This window comes from Puma concolor, chromosome A3, assembly GCF_028749965.1.
Source record: "Puma concolor isolate L17-30 chromosome A3, mPumCon1.1.hap2, whole genome shotgun sequence".
NCBI classification, from domain to species: Eukaryota; Metazoa; Chordata; class Mammalia; order Carnivora; family Felidae; genus Puma; species Puma concolor.
The window spans coordinates 114,934,911-114,959,903 of record NC_141669.1 but is presented as its reverse complement, the minus strand read 5'-3'; the positions used below and the strand labels follow the sequence as shown (position 1 = coordinate 114,959,903).

At 55.6% G+C, this 24,993-nt stretch overlaps 1 protein-coding gene across 2 annotated transcripts in view; it reads left to right on the top strand.

Annotated features, from left to right (window-relative positions):
• NOL4L (nucleolar protein 4 like) overlaps positions 1–24,993 on the top strand; it is a 128,463-nt gene that overhangs the window by 81,474 nt on the left and 21,996 nt on the right. The window contains exons 1-2 of one of the 2 annotated variants that reach the window (XM_086701961.1): positions 9,845–9,999; positions 18,174–18,315. In XM_086701961.1, the coding sequence (XP_086558087.1) occupies positions 18,207–18,315 (109 nt within the window). In that variant the 5' untranslated portion in view covers positions 9,845–9,999; positions 18,174–18,206. Of the gene's footprint in view, positions 1–9,844; positions 10,000–18,173; positions 18,316–24,993 lie in introns of those variants that run through there. The other variant, XM_086701960.1, reaches the window with a different exon arrangement.

Sequence of the window (24,993 nt, the reverse complement as noted above, 5' to 3'; positions counted from 1 at the left end):
GCCGAAACAAGACGAGCGGAGGAGCCATTGTTGGGGTTAATGTCTACAATGTTGTTGATGCCTCTGATGTTGCTGACCTTTTCCTCATGCTTGCAAGTTGGCTGCTGTTGCTCCAACCATCTTGTCCACATTCAAGGTGAGAGGAAGATGGGAAGGGGTGGTGTAAGCTTAGTCCAGCAAAGCAAAAGCTTTCCCAGAAAATCGCCAATAGACTTTTGTTGACATCACATCGGCCAGTGTCACGTGGCTACCTCCAGCTGCAAGGGAGGCTTTGAAAGGAAGAATTTTGTTTTTCTACCCTCTCTAGTTGAGAAAAGGAAAGGAGAAATGTCGAGTTTGGGTATCAGATAAGTTAGTCCACAGTATCTCCCATGGCCTGGGCGCGATCAATTGAGCTTGATAATGCACTTGGGTTATTAAGATGCCAAAGGATCGGGTGGGAGAAAATAATAAGAAGGGAGGGAAACAGAGGAGAAGCAGGGAGGGAGAAGAAGAGAAGAAGGAGAGGAAGGAAGAGAGAAGGAATGGTTGTTGGAGGCCTTCTGTGTGCCAGGTCCCCCACGTGGCTGGGGAAACTAGGCTCAGTCTCAGAGAGCTCAGGTAACTTATCCAAGGTCATAGAGCTAGTGCGAGAGAGCCCTGTTCCCTCTAACATTATGCTATTACTTCCCAAGGGAAGAGGAAGGAGGAGAGAAAGGAAAAGGAAGGTGAGAGTGAGCAAATATAGAGACAGGCCAAGGCCCCCAGTGGCACCAGCACTAACAGCTTCAGAGGGATGGGTCTGGGTCCTCTTATCCCAGCACCACAGTCCTGGCATGTGGGGCAGGACCCGGCACACAGCAGGGACTCGGTGAAAGTATCTTGGCTGATGCCTTTATTACAAACTACTTATTTAAATGCATCGCTGCATTTAAACCTCACAGCAGCCTTCAGAGCGAGTCCCTGTTGTCCCCCCATCTTAGAGATGAGAAAACAAAGTTAAAGAGGTTAGGTTGCCTGCCTGAAGTCACGTCAAGGAAGGGCCTGAATGTAAACAGAACACACCCCAGTCACCTGCTCCCTGGCTGTACCCCCACCCCGGCACTGCCCACCAGGCACAGGACTCCAGCCGTCAGAAAGTTCTCTGTGCTGTAACTCTGCCCCCAGAACCCTTGGCCATGACCCACACACCTTCCAGCCTCGGGCTCTGTCACGGAGGGTGCAGGCCGAAAAGGGGAAGTGCCACCCGCCCCTTTCTCTTGGCAACCTGTCCCCACAGCCGAGCCTGTCTTCCTTGGAGCAGCATCCGGTAGCTGCAGCATCTGGCAGAGGGGCCCTGGCCTCTCCTCCCATCACCTGCTGAAGAGCTAAGGAAAGGCCCCAGGCCCAGCTTCCCTCAGGGGTTGCATGGAGAAGCCTTGGGGTCCCACCAGGGGGAGCAGCCCCAGCCCCTTGCCAGTGCTCAGCCTGAGGGAGACCTCTGAGGGCCCAGACTTGCTCTGGGGCTTTGTCTTTCTGTGCTGCACGTCGGTGAAGTATGACACCACATGGTCCGACTCAGCGGTCCTGCCTCAGCAGGCCACTCCCCACACTCTGGGGACCCACACACCCTGGTTCGAACCCCAGCACGGCCACTAGCTTCCAGCTCTGTGACTGCGGGCATGTCCCCTGGCCTCTGAATGCCAGCTTCCTCACTGTTGGGTGACTGGATGAGTCATTTAATCTTCCTCCCAGAGCCCCTACTTGTCATTACACGACGGCAATTAATACCAACCTTGCTATTTGGCTGATTCAATAAGGTAACATATACTACCACCCAGCGTAACTGCCTGGCACAGAGTGGGTCGCAGTAATTGAGCACACCAAGCTCCAGGCTGCTCGACCATGGTAACTGGCTCCAGCTTTTTTTTTTCTTTTTCAAACTTTCATTAAACTATACCACTCAAACAGAAAAGAGCACACATCGTTTAAGTGGACAGCTCAGTAAGTTTCTCCAGACTGAATCCACCTCCTGTGACCAATTCTCAGATCAAGAAACAGAACATTGTCAGCACCCCAGAGACCCCCTGTGCCCCCTCCCAGTCACCACCCCCACCAAGGGTGACCACCACCCTGGCCTCTAATAGCATACATTGGTTTTTCCTATTCTAGAAGTGACTATGAATCGAATCATATAACATGCGCATCTTCACTCACAAGCCTGAGTTTGTGAGCATCATCTGTGTGGTGCTCCCTGTGTCGCCGAGGGGTATTCCACAGCACGTGTGGAGCCACGGCCAGCCAGTCTCCGTTAGCGTTCACTCGGGTGGCTTCTGGGTTGGGGCTCCTGCAAATAGTGTTCTGTGATCCTTCTAGAATGTGTTCTGTAGGGACCGTCCCCCTTTGGTCTGTTGTGTGTGTACCTAGGAGCGGAAGTGCTGGGTTACAGCCGGCCTTGGCTTTTTGGCTGAGCCTCTCCAAAGGTGCTAGAACGCAGGAAGAGAGAGGAGGGGGGAGCGCGTGCTCTGCGGGAGTTACAAAGCGCGGCCTGGGTTGCAAATGGTGTGCCTAATTCAGAGCTGCGTCGTGGAGCTCAGAGCTGTACTGGGCGGAGGGCGAAACGGGGTCCTGAGTGATGCAGTGAGGAGTTCTGCCGGGGACTGTGCCGCCTAAGAGCCTGTCCTAGCCCTGAGAGTTCATGTCCAGTTGGGGAAAGGAGGTATAAAGCAGGAAACAGGAAGTACAAGCACATTAGGTAACGGGAGTAACGGAGACCTGCCACAAGAGCCAGCCGCGTGGTCTGCGAAATTGGCTGCTCCAGGTTCAGAGGGTTCCAGATTTGGCAAGGCTGGAGGGGGTCTTTGCTGATGGCCGAAAGCACCTTTCTAGCATGCATCCTTCAATGCCCAACTTAAATGTCACCTCCTCAGTGGATCCCTCCAGGATCCAGTATGTCCTTCTTACATGCCGGGGACTTTGTTCTCAACAGGCCCCACAACTGTCAAGTACGAACTGAATGTACATCCTGTGACCAGAAACCATGTGGTCATTTGTTTAATCTCTCTCTCTCTCTCTCTCTCTCTCTCTCTCTCTCTCTCTCTCTCCTGCTGGCCTGCAGGCTCTGAGTGGACAGACTTATATCTGTATTGTTCTTTGCTGGGTCTCCCATACTTATCATGGTGCATGGCATGTGATAGGGGGTCTATACATATTTGTGGAAAGAACATGTGCCTGAAAGCAGGCATGATCAAAGGAAGGAAGGGGGTCACACATGGGTGATTGGGGAACAGAAGATAGTGAGTCTCTCTGAAGCAGAGTTCACCGCTTAGAACAGAAGGATACAAGGCCAGCAGGGCTGTGGAAGGCCTTGAACACGAGGCCATTGAGCTGCAACTTGATTCTGCCAGCAACTGGGAGCCATTGAAGGTTTTGGAGTAGGAGAGCGACATGAACAGAGATTAACTGATGACACTTTAAAGCAACACATCACTGAAAAGGAGATTGAGTGAAAGTGTAATTTCTACCTTTTGTTGTGGTTGTTAGGAAAGTACATTTCCACAAGCCAGGCCCTTTTAGTTATATTCACATGGGAAATTTATCTAAACAGAGAAGGAATGAGGACACAGTATTGGACAGTTCTTCTAGATTTCAGCAAAGTGGTCAAACTGACTATGAGGTTGCAGCCAGCTGTGCAAAAATCAGCCAATGCCAAGAATAGATGGAGAAGCCAAGCTAGGCCCCAATCCACAGATCAGGTGTTTTGAATTCAGGCATGTGTGAAGCCCTTGGTGCTTCCATCCATGCTCCTCTTCCTGCTGAGATGCCCTCCCTACTTGCCACCTGTCACATTCCTCCTGCCTTCTTTGGTTCAGATGGATGGCATCTCTTCCAAGAACCTCCTACCCCAAGCCCCTCCTTTCTCCATGATTGTCTGCACCTAGGGCACCTCTCTGTTACGGCCTGGGTTTAATTGGACAGCTCTTGGGGGATAGAGGTGGATGTCAGCCCTACTAGATATTAAAATATATTCTAGAGCTATAATACTGGGACAGGAATAGATCAATAAAATAGAATAGACAATTCTAAAAATAAGGGAAAATTAGTGTAGTGTACTATAATAGTGGCATTTCTAACCCATGGACAAAGATGAATTATTTAAAAGATGGTATTGGGACAACTTGGAGAACCACTTAAAAAAATACAAACTAGGTTTAGTAGTAGACCTCACTACTTATATGGAGATAAATTACAGGTTGAATGAAGATTTGGAGCACCTGGTGGGCTCACTCAGTAGAGCATGTGACTCTTGATCTCAGGGTCCTGAGTTCAAGCCCCACATTGGGCATAGAGCTTATTTAAAAAAAAAAAAAAAGAAAGAAAAAGATTTAATATAATGGAGCTATAAGTGCTCTACAAGAAAATATGGGTGAATTACTTTTATAATCTTAGAGTGGGAAAAACCTTTGTTCTGGCCTGAAACCTTTAAGCCCTAACAGAAAAAAAAAAAAAAAAATTGAGAGGATATAAAAATAAAAATTTTCCATATGGCAAAATAATCTCATCACAAATAAAATAAAAAAGACAACAAAAGGACAACATATTTGCAAAATATATGACAAAAGATTAAATTTCCTTCATAAAAAAAAAAAGACCACCAGGGCGCCTGGGCGGCTCAATCGGTTGAGCATCCAACTTTAGCTCAGGTCATGATCTCACAGCTCAGGAGTTTGAGCCGTGCATTGGGCTTTGTGCTGACATCTCAGAGCCTGGAGCCTGCTTCGGATCTGTGTCTCTGTCTCTCTCTGCCCCTCTCCCGCTCACTTTTTTCTTTCTTTCTTTCTTTCTTTCTTTCTTTCTTTCTTTCTTTCTTTCTTTCTTTCTTTTTCTCTCTTTCTCTCTCTCTCTCTCAAAAATAAATGTCAAAAAACATTTTTTAATAAAATTTAAAAAAAAAAATACCACCAACCCAAATAGAAAGATGGGCAAAGAATATGAACAGGTTGTTCTAAGAAATGCAAGTGACCGATAAATACATGATACACATAAATATACACTCACACCGCCAAATGAAGAGAGGCAAAGGAAAATAAGAGATACTATTTTTCACCTCTCAGATTGGTAAAGACAGAAGAGATTGCTAATACTAAGCACTGACAAGCATGCCATGAAATGGGAATTGCCACCCGTCACTGGTGGCTGAGTAAACCAGTGCAGCATTTGTGCAGGGGGTTGGGGGGTTATCATTGTGAAAATTCAGAATCCTGATGATGATGATAAAAGCTGCCATTTGCCAAATACTACCCCTCAGGAGGATATCCAGCTGCATTTTGTGACCTAACCTCAGAAGTCATACACCCTCATTTCCACAATACCTAATAGCTTGCACAGCCCTATTCATTGTGACCATTGTGACAGGGCACTAGGGTGTGATACCAGGAGGTGAGGATCACACGGAGCCATCTTGGAGGCTGGCCACCACAGTGTCCAATTTGAAAGGGGAAATTTGGTGTCAAATACTACATTAACCACACTCTTATTATCCACTTTGTAGATCAAGAAACTGAGGCTTAAAGAGATTTAAGTGTGGTGCCCAAAGTCACTTGAGTGTCAGAACCAGAATTTGAACCAGTCCCATGTGGCTAGACTCTATTGGACCTCCTCACTGGTCTCCCTGCTGTCACTCTTGCTTCCTTATAATCTCATCCCCTCTGATCTAAAAACATAATTCATATTGCATCATTTCCTCACTCTTAGAATAAAATCCACATACTTTACAGTGGTGTACATGGCCCTGCATGCTTGGCCCTGAATACCCTCTCACCTTTGTCCCCCCAACCCCGGCCCATCTCACTCTGGTCACACTGCTCACCTTTCTGTTCCTCAAACATGCCAAGTCCCTTCCTACCTCAGGGCCGTGGCACCAGCTCTTCCGTCTGCCTGGAAGACTGTGCCCCCAGGTCTTCACCCAGTTGTCCACTTCAGCCACCCTGGGGTCAGGGCACACATTGGCTTACTCTCGAGAGGGTCCTTCTCTGACCACTCAGCCCAGAGCCCACCCTTGTCTCCACCCTCAACCCGTCTCCACTCGATCCCTCGCCCCAACTTCCTGTGCCTCTCCTTCACCCCATCTTCCTTCTTACTCCTTGTTTCCAGGATCCAACCAGGATTCAAACTTTGCATTTAGTTGTTATTTCTCTTTACTCTCAGGGTTTAGAACACCCGAATTAATAACAATGAATCTTTTTGAAGAGTCCAGGACAGTCATGTTGTAGAGAGTCTCTCTAGATTTCTTGTCTGGGTGTCTCTTCATAATCAGATTCAGGTTATGCGTTTTGGAGAACACAACGTGGGTGATGATTGCATCTCTTCAGGAGGTGAGCACATCATGTCAGGTGGCCCCACTTCAGGGGGCTCCTGAATTTGATCGCATGGTTATGGGTGCCTGCCAGTCTCTCCATTGTGCAGGTACATGTTCTCTTCCATCATAAGTAATATATAGGGATAGATGGGTTTTTAAATGCTCTGAGATGCTTGAACAGTATCCTCTCTGATCAGACTAAGCTCCTGTTTTTCCTAATAGTAACAAACCCTTGATCCCCTTGGCCAGGTCCCTACTTGTGGGGGGGATGTCTCATGTCATATAGGAGTCTGTCTGGAGGAGTTTGCTGCTTAAGAAACTGTCCTATAGAGCAAATGCCCTGCCAACTGTCCACTTACAAAAACCCCTACTGTTGGGGCGTCTGGCTGGTTCAGTCGGTAGAGCATCCTACTCTTGATTTCAGCTCAGGTCATGATCTCACGGTTCATGAGCTCGAGCTCAGTGTGGAGCCTGCTTGGGATTCTCTGTCTTCCTTTCCCTCTGCCCCTCCTCCACTTTCTCTCTCTCTCTCTCAAAATAAATAAACATTAAAAAAAAAAAAAAAAAGCACCCACTGCTTGCAGAGCCTGACATGAAGGGGACATGAAGGCAGTACTGCCCTCTGAAGCAGATGGGAGCAGCCTTCCCTGCCATACTCTCCCACCAAGACTGGGGCCGAAAGAAGGAAGGTCGCATCCTTGGGAGAATTAGTGGTCAAGAAACTAGGTCATGCCATTCCTTGTTGGGACCCGTGCTGTGGCCACTTTAAGGATCGAGGGAGTTGTCCAAAGGCACAAGGACACTGAAAACAACCAGCACAAGGTTACTCAAGGAGTGGCCACTCCTGCAGGAATAAGGATCTGGGAGATTTCTGCAGGCTTCAGCACACATGAAAATTCACCTAATTTTCGGTGCTGCTAAACAGCCAGGTTTCTCTAGGGCTCCCAACTGCTTTCTGTGGGTTGAGTGGGGCTGAGGCTGTTTTATCTCAGGGATGGTAAATGAGTTCACATTTCATGCCTAGAGAAAATCACTGCTCTGCTCTCCTGGGCGGTACTGGCTCTCTTTTATTAGTCAGAAAGGAGGTGGGTTATCTGGGTTCAATTCCACCTTTGAACTTCAGCTGGATTTGGCTTTATATTTCAAGCCCAGATGTCCACCACTGCTGTGAAATAGTGAATCAGGCCAAGAGAAGTCAAAGGTCTCTGGAAATGTGGTGGGAAGAGATGGGAAATCCGGGCCTGAATTATCTCATTTTCAAAGTGAGGAAGGGCATTTCCCATGTTGGAAACGCCCGCATTTCCCTGGATGAACTGGAGAGTCATGGCCACTAATTAAAATTCTAAAAATCATTATTGGGCACCAACACGTGTGGACATTCAGGTGATGCAGACTCCAGGCTGTCCCCACGACAATGGGCAAGAAGATCTATTAGAGAAAACTGGGAAGGGTGCATTGGTTTGAAAACACATTGGATTTTAGGAATAAAAGGCGCTAATGAGTAACATGCTTAGACCCTCTTTTAAAAATAAAGTGTAAGTTCTGTACTGACAATAAATCTTTAGCACGTGTGGGACAAGTCTGTCTGCCTTTAATTTGATATGTTGCCATCCTATTTTTCTAAGGGGTGAATACTGAGCTCTGAACCTGTGTTGTACTTCCCACTCACACCTGTAGAGGGAGCCTTGTTTACCTCGGATTGTTCACAATGCAAAGCTTTCAGTGAAAGAAAGAAAAAGGCTTTTAGAGAAAAAAAGTTGGAGGGTTAAAGGCAGTCTGTTTCAAAATTGCAAACAACCGAGATGGCTGTCTTTTTTTTTTTTTTCTTTGCTGTTCTACTGTGAATGAGTTGTAGCGTGAAGTCAGTAGAAATTGCCCTTCTTTTTCGGATGCGACTAGAGGGACCAGGAGGTGGGATCGTTGTTGGTATTTTTGTTTTGTTTTTTGGCCATTTCCTCACAGAATTCCACGAGGGCAGCTCCTCATCCCTGTTAAAGCACAAGCTTTTCCTGAAAGCTGATGCGTGGTAACGGAGGTTGTGAATCTGAGGAGGGGGACGTCTGCCCTTGACCCATCTTGTCTGTTGGGGTCTGTCTAATTGTGCTGTTTGGGGACGAGCGAGTTCTGTTCTAGGCTGAGTCTGAGGTTGCTCGCAGGTCCAGGGTCCTCCACCCCCCACCCCGCGACGCCCCACGCGGTCTTCTCCAGCACCCCAGGCGGACAAGGTCCGCCTGTGCGGAGGACGGCGTCTCTGATCCGCCTGGGTCTTCCCTCTCCTGCCACGCTGTGTCTCCGCGGACAGTACGCGCCCAGGTCTGGGATGGAGCAGCATTCGTGATGTTATCCTATTACTTTACAACTGTAGCTCGTGCGCCGTAAGGAGCCGGTACGGTGTGGTCTAGAGGAGCACAATGACCGGCGGGAGGAGTGGGTGGGGGTGGCCGGGAGGGAGCAGAGAGCGAGGCGGCGGCGAGCGCTCCCGATCGCAGAAATGTTTGGGTCGGACAGGTGAACGCATCTTGGAGTCCCAGGCGCCCGCCAGGGAGGAAGAAGGGGAGCATGGGAGGGTGTAAACTAAGTGGTGGGAAAGAGACAAAGGAAGAGTGAAGAGGCGAGATGGTACGGAATATAGGGAGGGGGAGGGGAGAGGAGGGGGCAGGGGGGGCAGCGCGCTAAGGACCCCGATCTTGAACTTGATCAAGAAAAGGGGGGCCCTGAGATAGGGGTGGGGGGGGGGGGCGGGAGAGAGCCGGCCACGTGCCTGATTCTCCCAGACTAGGGTCTCGCTGAGACCGCCCGGGGACCCAGCAGCCCCGCCCAGCGAGGACCCGCGTGCCCAGGGAACCAGGGGACACGAGGAGGTCCAGGGCTGCCCGAAGGCCCCAGGGCGCGGAGAGTTCCTAATGGTGCCTGAGTCACTTTCTTTGGGCCAAGTCTCTCCTCTCCTGGCCTGAACGCAGAGAGCCGGCGGGCCGGGTGCCTCCCCTTCCAACCCCCAGACCCGAAGACTGCGGCCTCCAGGAGCGAGGGGCGGGCACACACCCCACCGCTTTCTTTCCGGGGCTCAGCCCCCAGCAAGAATCTTCCTCGAAGCGCTTCCCCCTTAAGAGCGCTCTCCCCCCGGAGCGCACGGCAGCGCGTCCAGTGCGCCCTCATCCCTCCCCCACTACCTGGCCCAGCACCCCCTCCTTCCACCTCCTCTCCCCCCTCCCCGCCCCCCGGCCTCTCCCTCCTTTCTCCTCTCTCTGGGTGCCTCCTTTTCCTCTCTCCCCCTCCCCCCGTGCCCACTCCTCCCTCTCGTCAGCCCCTCCACCTCCTCCTCCTGCTGCTCCTCCTACTCCCCCTGCGTGCGCCCTCCCCGCGCTCCCCTCCCCCCGGCCCCCGCCCCGTGCCCGGTCCCGCCCCCCCTCCCCCGCCTCCCCGTGCCCGGTGCCCCCCTCCCTCTTCCTCCCTCCCGGCCGCGGCGCCGCCGCCGCTGCCGCCGCCGCTCGCCTGGGCCCTCCCCCTGGCCACCCCCGCCCCCGGGCCGGGCAGTGACGCGCCGCGGCGGTGCCAGCCCCTCTCCCCGGGCGGCCGCGGCGGCAGCAGCAGCAGCAGCAGCTGGAGCTGTGGGGCTGTCACTGCCGCCCGCCCCGCTCACTCGCCGAGCCCGACCGCCGGTCTCCGCCTCGCCTCCCGCCCAGGTACGGAGTCCGACCCGGATCCCCGCGATCGGGCCGTTTCCGGGCCCCCGGCCGCCGCCCCCCTTCTCCCGCCGATGCCGCCGGCCGTTGAGCTGCGGTTAAGGGGGTGGGGGAGCTGGGGGGTTCTGGGGAGGGGGACGCGGGGGAGCTTCCTGCGCCGGGGCTGAGGAGGGGGGCGCAGGGAAGCGGCTGCGCCCTGGGCGGAGTGGGCTGGGGCGGGGGGCGGGTGAGTGTGACCGAGTGGGGGGGGGGGGGACGGGCAGGGGAGGTGCACTCTAGGGGCTTTGGGGTCCCGGAGAGGTGTGCCTGGCGGCGAGTGCCGGGGGGCCGCCGGGCGCACCCCACTCCCGGGCCGTGCGCGCCGCCGGTCCTGGGGGGCGGTGATTGTGTGCGCTGCGCTGCGCCGCGCCGCGGTATTGTGCGGCGGCCACACCGTTTGCAGCGGGCTCGGCACCGCGTCCCGGGGAGGAAGGCGTTCGCAGGCGGCGGGGTGGGGGCCGGGCTCGGGTTGCCGCCACCGCGGCCGCCGAGAGAAGGGAAGTGGACTGTTTGGGGATATGAGGACGGGAAGCGTTGAGTGGCAGGGAGGGGCTCCCCGCCACGGCGCGGGGAGTTGAGATGAGGTTTGCAGAGTTGAGCCCACTTCGGCAGGCCCCTGTCCCTCCCCCGAGAGGACCGGGTGCCCTGCTCAGGTGTACCGTCAGAGCGGAAGCCGGGGGGCGGGGGCGGCGGCGGCTCCTGGCGAAGGGGCATTCCTAAATGAAGGGGACACACGGGGCGGGGGCAGCCGGCCGGAGTGAGGGCGCGCGTCCACGTTAAGTTGAATTTACGCCTCCGCCGGCCACTCTCCGCTCTCCACCTAGACCTCCTGGACCGGACACTTCTCGTGGGGCAGGGTGGGGGTGTGCCATCCACAGTTTTTATTCCAGCGGCTCGAGTTCAGAAATGACTCCCCCTCCCTGCTCCCACCTGGAGCAGCGTTTTGCCCGAGTCCGGTCGCCCCTACTGGGCCGCGCTTCCTGGGGGAAGTTCTCATTAAGCCTGGCTAATTAGCATTATTCCTGGAGAAAGGTTAAGGTTAGACCGTCCTTTTCCTTACCGGGAGGCCCACCCCCTTCCTCCCCATTCCCTTCTCCCTTCCCCCTCCCCAAGAGCACAAAAGCACAAAAAGAAAGTGTGAAGAGGCGCAGATCAATGGAGAAGCCACAAACCCATTAATTCAAATGGAACCTTTTTCCCCCCTCTAAAACATTGATTTTTCTTTCTGTCTGCTCTGAGGGGAGATTAATAACCTCCTGATTTCACCTGAAATGGTGTTTGGACTCTGTGATTTCCTCCTCTTTCTGAGAAGGATTGTGGCTTGAAATAGATTCTCCCTTGAGATAAAGCCCTACTTATCCCAGAATCAGCTGGAAACCCCAGCCTGGGGCCCCCAGCCTACCAGGTGGGGGTGTGGGGAGAGGTGTTCAGGGGCTCTCACAGCTCCTCTGGGGAGAACCATCTGTGTGATGGGACTAGGGGTGCTGTCTGGCCCCCTGCTTCTGGGCTGGAGGTTGGTCTGGGGAAAGACCCCTATATGGCCCAGGCCTTGGGGGTAGTTTAGTCCTTACATAGTAAATTACCCCTTCGTTGCAAAACCATTAGGGCCCAAATGTGTCTTTAAATAATATCAAGCTCCTGTCTAATCCCATCTCAAGCTGGGCTTGTTTTATAGAGTAGGTTTTAAGACAGCACCTCCTCCCACACCCACTTTACCTCAGCTGTGTGGCATGACCCCATTCAGCACCTTTCGGGAGCAGAACACCCCAGAACTTTCCTCCCAGCTGAGGAGGTGGATTTGGGGAAACTTCTGTGGCCTCAGCCACCCTGGGGCCATGTGGAGCTGGGCTGCCCTGAGTTTCTCAAGAACTTTTTTGTCTTGTCTGGGTCCTTTTCTTGGAAGGAAACTCCTGCAGGGGATTAGCTCAGAGTGGTTCCTCTCCAGCTCTCCTTTTGGCTGGAAGAACCCCGTCTGCTGCAACTCCTCTCTCCAGCCACCCTCTTAAAGAGACCCCTGTTAATGCCAGGGCCTGGGGTGTCAGTGAGGCCCTCGTGGTGAGGAGTGCTGGGAAAACAGCCAGTTGCCTTTGCCTAGGAAACAAAAGCCCATTTTACACTCGACACACTAGTAGGAAGGTGTTGAAAATGCTCACTCCCAGCATTCAGGCCTTCGTGACAGCAAGGACAACAGAGCATCTCCCTATGTGTGTATGTGTGTTTCTGCGGACCCTATGCGTGTGTACGAGAACACCTGAAAGGTGTTAGGGGATTGGCTGCCTCAGCCCTCCCCACTCCACGTTTCCCAGAAGGGCTTGTGCTCACAGGACTAGTCAGCAGAGAAGGTATGTTAGCAGGAAGGAGTGGAATTGTGCAGGGAGTGTCCCCAGGAGGCTGGCCTCCTCCCCTGGTGGCCAGGTGGGCTCAGTGTGGGGCATGCAGTGGCAGCCTTGGGACCCCACAGCTCCCAGGAGCTGCGGCTCAGACCACCCTAAGATTTCATTTGTGCAATCCCTTCACTACTTTCAATCCTGGGGGGTTTTCGTCTTCCATTAATAAGCCATCTGATGAACTGAAGGGGTTAAGTTGGGGTCAAATGCGGTTCAGTACCTTCTTGGCATGCTCAGAAGGCTGTGTGTGTAATGCTCGCTGACATGGAGACAAGGGGAAGAGTTGCCTCTTACTGAAGAATTCCAGGGCCCAGAAGGAACGTGCAGGTGTTCCAGAAGGAGGTGCTCACTTTCTACATCTTGGTGCCCGCCTCCTTGGGGTAGAGCTAGTGCTGGGGCAACTGTCCCAGCCTGGCGATCTTTCTGGCAGGAGCTTCAGCCTCTCATCAAACAGACTGTGGGGGCTAGACAGAGGGGTCTGTCTCCTGCCTGGCCCAGAAACACCTCTGGCACATCCCTGCCTCCCCTCCCCCACTCCCCTTCTCTGAAACGTACACCCAAGGCTCCTGGTCAGGGCTTATGGCTTACAATTGCACTAAATTCTCAGCAAATCCTCCTCTTTTTTTTTTTTTTCCTCAAAGCAAGTGGTAGAGATAGAGTTACAGCTGAGAGGAAAGGCCTGGAAAATGTTGTGTGAGGCACGCCCCAGGATCCCTGTCCTGGAGGATGCAAATGGCTCAACTTCAGAGGCACCAGGAACCTAGTTCCCAAGAAATTGACCCCAGTTGTAAAATAATCAGGTTACTGATAGCACCTGCTCCTAGTTACCCGCCATGGATACAGGCGCGTTTCCACCATTTCCCCTCTGCTCTCCCGTTTTCTCCTCCTCCTAGGCTGGGCAGTGGTTGGTGCTAGTTTGCCTGCAGAGGAGGAAGGGCCTCAGAACCTGGGTGGAGAGAAACTGAACCTGCCCATGAATTTTGGACTGCAGATAAGCAGGGAGGGTTTGGTCCGGTTCCTCTCCTTCTGCCCAGAGTCAGGGCTCCAGGATTGGGGTGTGTCCTAGGGGCTGGCTGGGTGCTGCTCACCTGCTCCCCACATATTCTTAAGGTCCCCCCCTTCAGAAAGGCAGTGGTGCTATCACTTTGACGCCCACAATGGCTCAGGCCCTTTGGTGCTGAATGATGGACTTTTATCAACAGGTGGCAAGGCTGTAGGCTTCAAGGTGTCTGAGGTAAGAGGAGCTGGGGGAAGGGGGCAGCTGGCTGGTCACTCTCATGGGGTCTGGGGAGAGGTGGCCCAGAAAGACTGGATTGTATACACTCTTTTATTCTCTAATGAAAATTTCACTGAAGTTTGTTTACAGAGAGAAATTAGTAGATCAGATTCCCTTGAGAGTCCAGAAGGGAAAAGCAAGAGGGGCCTAACTCGTGACCTCTGGGTGAGCAGGGGGAGAACACCCTAAGTCAATCCACAGGCCCAAGAGCCTGCGGCTCACAAGGCCGCGCTGGCCACCTCCTGCTGATCCCTCGGGAAAGGAGTGCATCTCCCGCCCTACACAGTCATGGACGGTCTCAGAGCCGCGTGCACCGGCGACTGCCTGTGTAATTAGCCTGCTCCTGGAGCCTCGGCTCCATCGAGGGGACGAGGTCGCGGCCTGCCCTCTGCGGCTGGGGGCTGCGCTGTAGCAGCCAGGTTGCAAAGGGGTCTGGGAAGGCTTCTCTCCCACAAAAGTAGCTATGGCAGCTCCGTCAGAACGTACTCGTTTTCTGTGTTTCAACCGGGTTGACGACGCTTGGTTTCTCCTAAAAAGCGGCTACAGCAGCGGTGTTGGAACCTTGCACAGAGCCACCGCCTTCAGAGCCAGGGGTCGTGCAGCAGACCCCGCGGGGCTGTGAGAACACTCTCCAGGGGAGAGCTCGGCAGTCCATCAGTGGCTTGGGAGGGGTCCGTAGCCCCTTTCTCCTGGCACTTAAGCGGGGCAGAATTTTTGGCTGGTGTCTCTCCATAGATAACAAGGTCCTGAAGGAAAGGAGCCTTCGTCGTCTGTGCCCCCGGCACAACACAAGCACATAGTAGATGTTCAGAAAATGTGTGCCACTCATTGAAGAGAGGGAGCGCGTGTGGGAGTATGTGTAAATATAGCTCCATCTCCCATGAGTCTCCTGTGGGTCTCATCCTGAGACACTTTGTCGTTAAGGAGTCTGGCTCTTTCAGTTGAAGGGAGGAAGCGCGGTGTGGCGGCTCTGTGATGTGGGCTCTGGGCACAGACCGCCTGGGTTCAGAGCCCAGCTCTGCAGCTAGCTGTGGTGCCCTTGGGCAGCTGGGGTCGATCTCCGAGGGGCGGGTCCCACATACTGAGACAGGCCTGACGTGGGTGCCTGCTTTTTTAATGGAGCCATGGGAGGGAAATCTCGTGAAACCCTTGCCCCCAAAGACCCCGGTGGCACGGTGGGTACTGGGTTTTCGCTGTCAGTCAACTTCAGTGTAAAGTTTCGCTCACCTCTTCCCACTTCGACTTGGCAGGGCAGGGAAGGGTGGAGGGGGTCATTCTGGTGGACAGTTAAGCGATCTGAGTCAGAGAAACCCTAGGCCCTGCGTGGGGTGGCTGGCATGTGCCACGGGGAGACGTTGCGGGGCCGTGTGCTGCCGCCAGCCTGCCAGCCACCATCCGGGTTTCATATGGTCTCCATTCGAGAACCGTGTGTGGCGGGACCGAGGCCGCCACTGTCGAGCTGATGCCGCATCCTCCTCAAACGCCAGGATCCCGCCAGGCAGTTCAGCCAGTGCCCCGCGTCTCGCAGGCCTTGCGGGGGGTCCGGGAGACACGCTGCCTCGTCCCCACCCTTGGAAGGACTTCAGGTTCTCTGGGGAAAGTCAGGGCAAAGCCCAGAGTATGTTGACATGCCGCAGCTGAGGGGCGTGTGCCTGACTGCAGGGGGCTGCTGGTGCGGAACGATTGTGTAAGAGTGATGGAGACAGCCGGAGTTGGTGGGTGAGACAGGTACGCATTCGGACTTTGTGCTGTGCGGTGCCACAGGCCGGTGGGTGTTCCGGGTGAGGGGGACAGCCTGGGCGCAGCCTCGCAGGTGGGAAGGATGGCGCGTCTGGGCCTCTAGGATTGCACACGTCTGGCTCTGCCGCTTGTAAGCTCACGACCTTGGGCGGTCGCCCTAACCCCTTGGAGCGGCCGTTTCTCATCTGTAGAATGGGGCTGATGACTACACCTGCCTCATGAGGCCCACAGGTGGGCCTGTGGGGAGGATGACATGAGACGATCAAAGGGGAGCACTTGGCGCCTAATGAACTTTGGCGTCTGTTCACGTTTTCAAGTTGGTGGAGCGAGGGTAGAGTGTGGGCACCTTGAGTGCTGCGCCCAGCGGTTCTGACTTTTCCCCGCTCCTGGCTCCTGGGTGAGGACACCGTGTGCTTAGTGGACCGGCTGAGGACAGCCCCGCCCAGGCTTGTGCGCACTTTGGGAGGGGACACTCCTGTGTGGCGCCGCCGCCCCTGGCCTACCCCTCTCCTCCGGTCACAGTGGCCTCCTGGCTGCTCCTTGGACCCACCAACATGTGCCAGTGCCTGGAAGGCTCCCTGTGCAGACCCCTGCATGGTAACCTTCCTCACTTCCTGTGGGCTTCCTCTCAGATGTTTCCTAACCGGCGAGGCCCTCCCTGGCCACCTGACAAACACGGCCCCACGGGCCCCTCTCCCGCTTGCTCTGCTTCGTTCTGCTCCGGAGCCCATCACCACAGCTGTTACGTGTTTTTTCTGCTGATTATCCATCTCCTCCCCTGCGGGACAGGGAGTGCCAGGAGCACTAGGACTCTGTCTTGTCCACTGCTGAACTTCCCAACGCCTAGAAAGTGCTTGGCTCATAGTAGGTGTTCAATAAATGCTTGTTGAATGAATGCATGAAGCGTTTTGAGTAGGTGGCGCTTCCGGATGTTAATAGATTCAGCCTTGTAAATCATGGGTGTTTCAACAACACCCAAGAGCCAGGAAAGGCCTTCCTACCTCAGGTCAGACCCTGAGCACAGTGTGCTCTGGGCAGCTGGGAAGGAGCAGGCGGCCCAAGCAAGGATGTGTCTGCCCCTGGCTCCCAGAGCCTCGGTGGGCTCTGTGCCTCCAAGGGTCCGCTCTCTGGCCAGCCACCTGTCTCACTCTTAGGTTCCGTCCTGGGGGGCCAGGTTCCGTCCCGGGGGGCCACACAGGAGAGTTTTGTTGTCCCTTTGTGCCGAGAGAGCCTTTTGACTGTGTGTGTCCCTCTGGGTGTGAGAACATAGTCTGAGTGAATGTGAGTGAGTGGGCTTTCACCCAAGGAAGACTGGGTGGATGTGCTTGTGCGTAAGGAGCAGGGCGGCCAGTGGGAGGGAGGCAGGGTGAGTGGAAGTGTGGGAGCGGGTGGGAGGGGAATAAGTCCCAAGAGGACACCTGGTCTCTGTCCCCTGAGGCTCTGGGTGTGCCTCGTGGGGACCCCGGAGCTGGGCAGAGCTGGTGTGGTGGATTCGGCCGCAGAGGGCACACACTGGCTGCACAGAAGCTGTAAATTCCAGGAAACTCCCTGCCAGCCTGCCATAGTGGGGGAGGGGTGGATAATCCACGCCGGTTCCCTAGCACTTGGAGAACAGATGTGTCTGCCTCAGGGACAGCCTCCGAAGAAAGTTCGAACCAAAGTGTGTTTGCTCATTATAAAAGAGTCGTTTGTGAGGGGGCCCTGGAGAGGCTTTTTTTGGGGGGTGGGGGGGCTCTGCCAGAGGTCCTTACTGGGGGCCCACAGATGCCATTGTATCCTGCTAGAGAGGAGAGGGGAGGGGGCAAAGCCAGTTGGGGGGGTGGGGAGCTGCTGGGCCATCTTTCTTGCATTTTACAGCCAGCTCCCAAACACAGTTGCTTGCTGCTCCTGAAAGAGGCTGGGCCAGGAGGAGGTGGGGTCCCTTCCCACTGGAGGGCTGGATTGAAGGGGCCCCGCCCTGGGGGTTCCCAGATGACTGGCCAGGGGCTCACTGAAGCCAGCAAGGGGAGAGGAGGCAGGCGTGGTCCTCTCTAACAGGCCCTCCGGCTGTTTGGAAGGCCCTGGCGGCCCCCCAGGCCCCGGAGCCAAACCCCCTTTGCGGTCTGATCCGAACCCTCCTCGCCTACCCCACCCCCTTCCTTCTCTGCACTTCTGGGGCTGGCCTTTTCAGCCCTGGAAGCTGCCCAAGAGCATATCTTTGAAGCACAGCAAAGGTTAGGAAGGAGGAAGACAGAAATGTCCTCTGGGTTGGGGGAGTGGGAGAAAGGAATTCCATGCATGCTCCACGGGAGCTGGAGTCGGAGGCAGTCCTAGTGGGGGCGGTCTGCTTGGCCTCAGCAGTGTCCGCATGTCTCGCTACCCGCTTTTGGCCACCCGTCCCTGTGCACAGCGAGCCCTCTTCCCGGGGCTGCGGGCGGGGAGTGGTGGCCCTTGTTTACAGCGCTTGCTTCAACCTTGGCTCACAAGGGTAAGAGCCAGGCCCTGCTATCCGCCCCTCCAGGATGCAAGACCTCATAATTGTCTTCAATTACAGACAGCGCCGGCCCTCAGCCCTGGCTTCCGACAGGAACCAGAGCCCGAACCACTTGCACGGGGGGCAAGGTTTGGGGGTTCCCTGTGGCCTTTGGAGGCTTCCAAATGCCCACAGGCCCTAGGGTTCACCCAGAATGCTGCCTTGGGGCTGCACAGAGCCTGTCCCTGTTGAAACATCCACCTTCTTTGTCCCTGATCAGGATGAAACTTCTGTGAGCAGTGAAGATTTTGATATGAACGACTCCACATGGATGTCAGCTGACCCACACCTGGCCTCCAGCCTGAGTCCCAGCCAGGACGAGAGGATGCGGAGCCCTCAGAACCTCCACAGCCAAGAGGACGGTGAGTGTCTCTGAGTGGCCAGTGAGGAAGGGGCTGTGCCTGCCTGTAGGGGCCTAGAAATCTGAGCTGGGGCCTGGCGAGGGGTCCTACTGGAGGGCCTCAGCATCTCCACCAGCACTCCAGCCCCTGGCTGCAGAGAGAGCAAGTCCTCCCAAAGGTAAACGGAGAGAGCTCTCAGGGGCTGGCAGCCTGACAGGCCGTCCTGCCTGTCTGTTTGCCCTGACGCTCACAGGCTGGTGGGATATGGATGTCGAAGTTACCGTGATTCAGGTCTGGGAAGGCTAATAGTTGCCTGACCCGGAAGAGTTCAGCAGTGAAAGCAAGAGTTAGGCTTCTGCAACTCAGCATGAGGCTATAGGACAGGGTCCCTGCCTGTCATCTTGTGAGCCAGCAGGCAATAAGCTTGTCCACTGTGTGTCCCCAGGCCCTTGTGATAAGAAGTGGCCCAGCTCAGGAGCCGTCTGGCCTCTTTCCTGGCCCCCACTGCCCTCCAGGGCCAGCCAGGCAGCTTCCTGTGGCCTCCCTCGGAACGGAGGCCTTCTTCTTGGCATGGGAGTCTTGGGGTCAGAAGTCAGATCCCAGGGGTCCACTCTGGAGCACCTGTGTGAAACCCCCAAGGGGCTGGGGCTCTGAGACGACAGTGCCTGTGTCAGTCACGTGCAGTTGTGGGACCCGGGTGGCACCTGTGGTCAGTGTCTCTGGTGGGGCTCTGGGTTCTGGGGAGGTGATTGGGGGCGGGGGCTGAGCCCAGGGCTGAGCCTCAGAGATCTGGGGTGTAGAGCCAGCAATTAGGAAGGGTCAAAGGTCGGGCCTGGAATGCGGGAGGGAAGTGCAGGGTTAAAAAGGGGTGTAATGTTAACTCTGTGAAACGGGTTAGCCTTAAAGAGTAAATAAGGGGTAGGAGCCTTGCAGTTTGGGTCAAAGTTCGTCTCCATGGCAGAACCCGCGCGCGCCTGCCTCCCGACTGCCCTCACAGGCCTGAATCCGGCTTTGTCTGGGAGGAGACCCAGCCTGGAGGCAGCTGGGGAAGCTGGGCTAGGGGCTGGGGAGCCCAGAGGGTGGTTCTGCCGGGCCTGGAGTATAAGGCTGCTGGGAAAGAAAAGACTTTTGTGCCCTGACACCTCGTGAGGTCGGCACGACCCCCTCGTGCTGTGAGCCTCCCCACCAGAGCCTCCCAGACCAGTAACCGCCTCCCAGTATTCCCACAGGGTGGGGGCAGCCACATGCTGCTGGGGGTTCTGGGGCTCAGAAGTGCCCAGCAGCTGACCTCCCTCCTCATCTGAGCCGATCAAAGGCCACGCCCAAAGGCCACACCAAGGGCTGTGCCAGCAGAGCTCAGCCAAGGGCATAGGGTTATACCTTCCCAAGAAGGATCCAGAACATTTTTTTTAAAAACTCAGAGTAGTAGGACTGAATGGGGGCCATATTCCCGCAACTCACTCTTGAAAAAGTCTTATGTTATTGTTGCTCAAAACCGTCCTTTAGGAGTCTGATTTTTGTTGGAGACATCTCCCAGGGAGACTTGGCACTTTGTGGGGAGTTTCCAGGCTCAGGTAGCAGAAGGGAGTATTTCTGTGAGGGTCACAGGGATTCCTCAGCATCATTTGCCCCGCTGCCCGGGGCTTGGCTGGTCACGAAGATAAAGCAGAGACTGGGGTCTGCACATCCTGCAGCTGGTCCCACAAGAGCTTCCCAGGGGGAGCCGGCCTGGGTGTAGTCCTGCAGTCCCCCCGCCCCTCCCGCCGCCCCAGGCCTTCCTGGTTGTGGGCACTGGGCTGAAGCAGGCTGGCCTGCTGACAGTGCCAGGGTGTTTATCAGGGCAGGCAGCCCGAGCTGGAGACAGGGAGGACGGTGTTGACTGTGATACCATCAATTTAATTATTTAATCAGAGGCTGTGTCTGGAGGCTGTGGGCTGATGTGCTGGCCGGAGGCCGACCTAGACCCAGTGCGGGGGGTCGCAGGCCTTGAGAAGGCCCAGTTGTCTGGCCTGGTCTCTGCTGCCCCTGCTGGTCCTGGATCTGTTGGTGACTGCTGTGTTTCTCCAGAGCAGTGGGTTCCCATAGGGTTTTGGCTGGGTACAGACCTGGCCTAGAGCCCTCCTCCAGCCCCCCAGCCCCCACAGTGGCACGCAGCCAGCTCCCCTCTCTAAAGGTGCTTACAGTGCAGACACAAGCCGAGATCCTGCTCCCATCAGTGAATCAACGGGAGACCGTCAGACTACGGGGTGTTCTCGTATCCCCTGTTGTTAACGAAGGACCGGGGTGGGGACAGGCCAAGCAGAGGCTCTGGTCTACCCTGGACTCCAAACCTAGCCACAACCCTCCGTGGTGGCTTGCTGTGTGGTCTCCGGCCCTCCGTCCTCCGTGGAGCTGGCAAATTGGAAAGATGAGGTCTAAAGCCCCCATTGTGAGTCCTGCAAGGCACAGACCATGTCAATCTTGCTCTCTACTCTGTCCCCAGTGACTCCAGCTGTATGCTTGGCACGTTATAGGGGCCTGCTGAATATTTGTTGCCTGAATGAATAAAGAAACAGACATTCATCAAGACCTACCTCTGAGCACACCATCCGGAGGGGATATAGGCCCACCCTTGTTGGGGACCAGTTGAGTTCTTTGTTCCTGAGGATATCCCCAATCTGAGCACCTGGGTCTTTTCCCTTAGCCAGAAAGTGTGGGGGCTTCCAAGGCTGTCCCAGGGAGCGCACCACTCGTGCTGGCCAGTGATGCGGCCCAGAACCATTTCGGGAAGCCAGGTAGCTTGCACACATTCACACCTGTAGGTGTATGTGTTGGACCCTCCTCTTTCTCCTCCTCCTCCTCCTCCTCCTCCTCCTCCTCCTCCTCCTCCTCCTCCTCCTCCTCCTCCCCCCTGCCCCCGCCTGCCTTCACCACCCCCTCTTCTCTCCTTCCCTTTTCAAATTTTAACAAATGCAGATGAAGACTTGGGTCTTGGTGGGCCAGGTCCCCGTGCCAGACCAGAAGTGAATTAGCACACCAGCTTTCACCCCTGGGAACTTGCCTCTGAGATGTGCAGGGAGTGGGAATGCACTCGCCCTGAAACACGCATGGTTGTGCTTTTTTCCCCAAGCCTGCCACTGCCTGCAAGGATGTACTTCACGGATCTCTTTTCTGGGTGCTGTTCCTGGCTCCCTGAAATCACAGCAGCAGACACTGGGCCGGGGTGGGGGAGGGGCACACCACGCACAAGGTGCTTCCCTGCTGGGGGCTGTCGCTGCCGTGGGTGAGCATACAGTCTTGTCCCACCTCATGAGACGTAGGAGATGATGAAGAGAATTTGGGTGATGTGACTCTTCTCGGGGTAGTGCCGAAGGAGGCTGCCCTGTTTCTGCCTTGGCAGGTATTGGCCATGTGTGAAGTTCCCCAGAAGATGGTGTAGGGGGGAGCCTAGGAACCAGAGGAGCTTCCCCTCACGTATTCCAAGCACTGGCTTCTTGGGGCCAGAGTGATCCAGGCTGTTCCCGCTGCGGCCTCTTGCCCACACGTGGCCAAGTCTTTTCCAGACCTGCAGCTAGGCGCTATCTGAGGCTTTGGCCTATGAGTCCAAATGGAACTCTGTGTACATCACAGGTGCCTGGAAAGACACTTGGTTCAGGGGGTGCCTTCTGGGGTAGAGAGAAGACGCCTGGGAGAAGCTAGCTGTTGAGACTTTGTCCAGAGACACTGTAGTCTGGAGTTGACTTGGGACCAGTTTGTCAGTCTGTAGTCATGTCCCGTCGGTGGGATTATCTGCCTAATGTCCATCTCTCCGCCAGAGAGCATAAGCACCCTGAAAGCTAGGACCCCAGAACCCAGCACAGAGCCTGGCACAGAGCAGGTGGGGGTAATGGTCTGTCAAATGGATGTGCGAATGAAATGGTGAACAAGAGCACACACATGGGCAAGGCAAGCCCGTAGGCAGGCCCCCCCAGGCTTCAGATGCCGGCCAGGCCAGGGTCCCAGGGGGCCATGGGCCGGCTAGGCAGTCTGGGCTGCAGAGGGCGGGGCCAGGCCAGGGCCTACTCCTTGATTTCTCCTTGATGTGCTTCACTGGCCTCTTGCTCTGCCCCTTCCTGAACGGAAAATGTGAGGCCTGGCCTCCAGAAGGGATGCGAGGGGGTGGGGAGCGGACATTACTCACCTCTCCAGCAGACAGGAAGCCAGCGCCAGGGGAGAGCAGAGGGTCCAGCTTCCCTCTTCCTGCATTGGTCGTCTTCCTGCAGGATTGTGGGGGTGGGGATTGCCGGCCAGGGGGTGCGTGGTGTCCTGGGGCATTTCAGGGACCCTCGTATGTGCCTCTCAGACGAGACCGCTCCTATAGGCCCACAGGACACCACACTGGACCTCTCTTCTTCCCTCCCTCCGGTGACCCGGTGTGGCACTCCCTTCCTGCAGATGGGGAGGGTTTGGAGCCTCCCCTCCGGTGCCCATGACCAAAGGCACTGGTAGGGGGTGGGGGGGGGGTGGTCTTCAGTTCTTTCAGGACTCTTATCAGTTTGGTCATGGGAAGATTGAGCCCCTGTTCCTGCCTCTGAGGAGTCAGGCAGAGAGGGACAGGCACAAGAATGTGGGATCCCTGCCAGGCTGTAAGCCTCTTGAGGGCAGGTGTGCCTCTGTAGAAACCTATCTTAGGTTTCCCCTGGTTTCACAAATATTACATTTATTGTAGAAATTTTAGGGGGAAAAATGGAGCAAAAGAAAAGAAAAAAATATCAATATTTGGGGCATATTTTTCTCAGTCTTTGCATATAATAAAAGTCTTGTTTAAAAAAAAAAAAAAGGCAGGGGGATTATGTAGTGTTGCAGCCACCTTTTTTTCTTCTTAATGTTATTTGCCTCTCCTGTCAGTGATGTGGCATTTTTTGAAGACTGTCCAGTCATCCTAGTGACTGGAATCCCCATTCCCAAGCCTGCTGGGTGCTCAGAGCTATGACCATGCCTTTCCTACAGGGAAGGACATGTCCCCTCCTGAGGGGGAAGTAACTGGCCCAGACCACAAGTCTCTCTGACTCTGGAGCCAGCGTTTGGGCCACTTGTGGGGAAGGACATTTGAGTTCCTCTTTTTCATTGTTTCAGACAGCGCCACAGGGGGCATCCTCAGGGTCAGGGCCCTGCACCGGGATGAGTGTCCTCTTCTGGCCGTTACCCCCAGCTCTGACCATGGAGTAGCAGCTCAACCAATGGCTGTTGAGCAGCTAGTGGCAGAGATGGGGGACCAGAGGAGGCCCGTGGGAGCAAGCAGGCTGTGTTTGGTGTGATGTTGAAGGCAGGCACAGGGGGCCTGAGGCGTGCCTGGGAGGCTCAGGTAGCAAGCACGTCTGTGCTCCTCCCAGGGAGGAGGCTGGGCAGGGGAAAAGGTGCTGAATGCCAGGGCTGGGGGTTTCCTAGGTCACATGTCTCCAGAAGCTCTCCAGGACTCCAGCCTCCAAACAGGAGAGACGGGGCAGGGAGGCTGCAGCCAGGAGGATGGAGAGAGTCGGGGCCATGTCTGTGGGCCAGGTCTCAGTTGGACGTGGCCCCCTGCAGGCAGGCCCTGGCACTGTGCCCTGGGTCTCCTGAGCTGGTTCTGGCCAGTCCCGTCCCTGCCCGGTGGTCCTCGGCAAGTCATTAGCTCTGATTCCTGGCTTCTGCTGACGTAGGACAGGCTAATGTGACCATTAGCCCTGAGGTCCTTGGGAGCTCTTTGAGAGAAGACCAAGGCTTCCTGCCTGCTGATAAGTAGGCCCTCCACTGCCCAGAAACACAGTGCAGGCAGCAGGGGCTGTCCCCTGGGGAGCAGTGGGGCTGTCCCTCCTTTCCTCACCAGCCGGGGCTTCTCCCGGTGTGCCTCCCCCACCTCCCTGCAGCGCAGTGTGCAGGGGAAGGGGGCGGCCGTAGCCTTGCTGCCCTGCCCCAGGCTCGGTCCTGCCTCCACTCGCAACTCCTCGCTCCTTGCTGTGGGGCCTGGGGCAGTGATCTGCCGTCACTGGACAGAGAGATGAGAGCTGGGTGAGGCAGTGACAGAGCTTAGCGCAAGCCTGGGACGGGAGAGGCTCAACAAATGGGTGTGGGGCCTTTTCCTCACAAGTGGCCAGCCTGGTGCAGGGGGCTGTGCTGGAGGGCCGGGCGCCCGGGCTCACTGCCAACTGGCACGCGCGGGCTGAGGGGCTGTTGGCAGGTCAGGGCCTCCCTTGAAAGACTGAGGGGTTCTCCTCACTGGTCCCAATTTCCAGACTCTTCACCAGCCTCACTTGGTCCCGTCCAGTCTCTCTATCTGTTCAGGTCCCTCTGGGTCCCGTCTGCCACATGATCTCCATGTGGTCCTGACCACGGCTCCCTTACAGCGTCACACCAGTGTTCCTTGCTCCTGCTGTACAACACACACACACACACACACACACACACACACACACACACACACCCATCCACCCACCTACCCACCCACCCACCCAGAGCCTTGCTTCTTTGGAAAGAGCTGGGATGGGAGGTCAGGTACTCACAGCTTGTCCTGTCATCTTGTGAACTCCTGTCACACACCCTGCTCATATGTGCCAGGGACCCTGAGTCCTTCAAGCCCCTGCCTCTGGATCCGGCTGACCCTGTCTCCAAGCTTCCACACAGGCAGGTAGCTAGGCAGGCAGCTGTGAGATTGTTCTGCTGTCCAAGGAGAAGGCTCCTGGGCACTGAGGACGCCACGGGAGG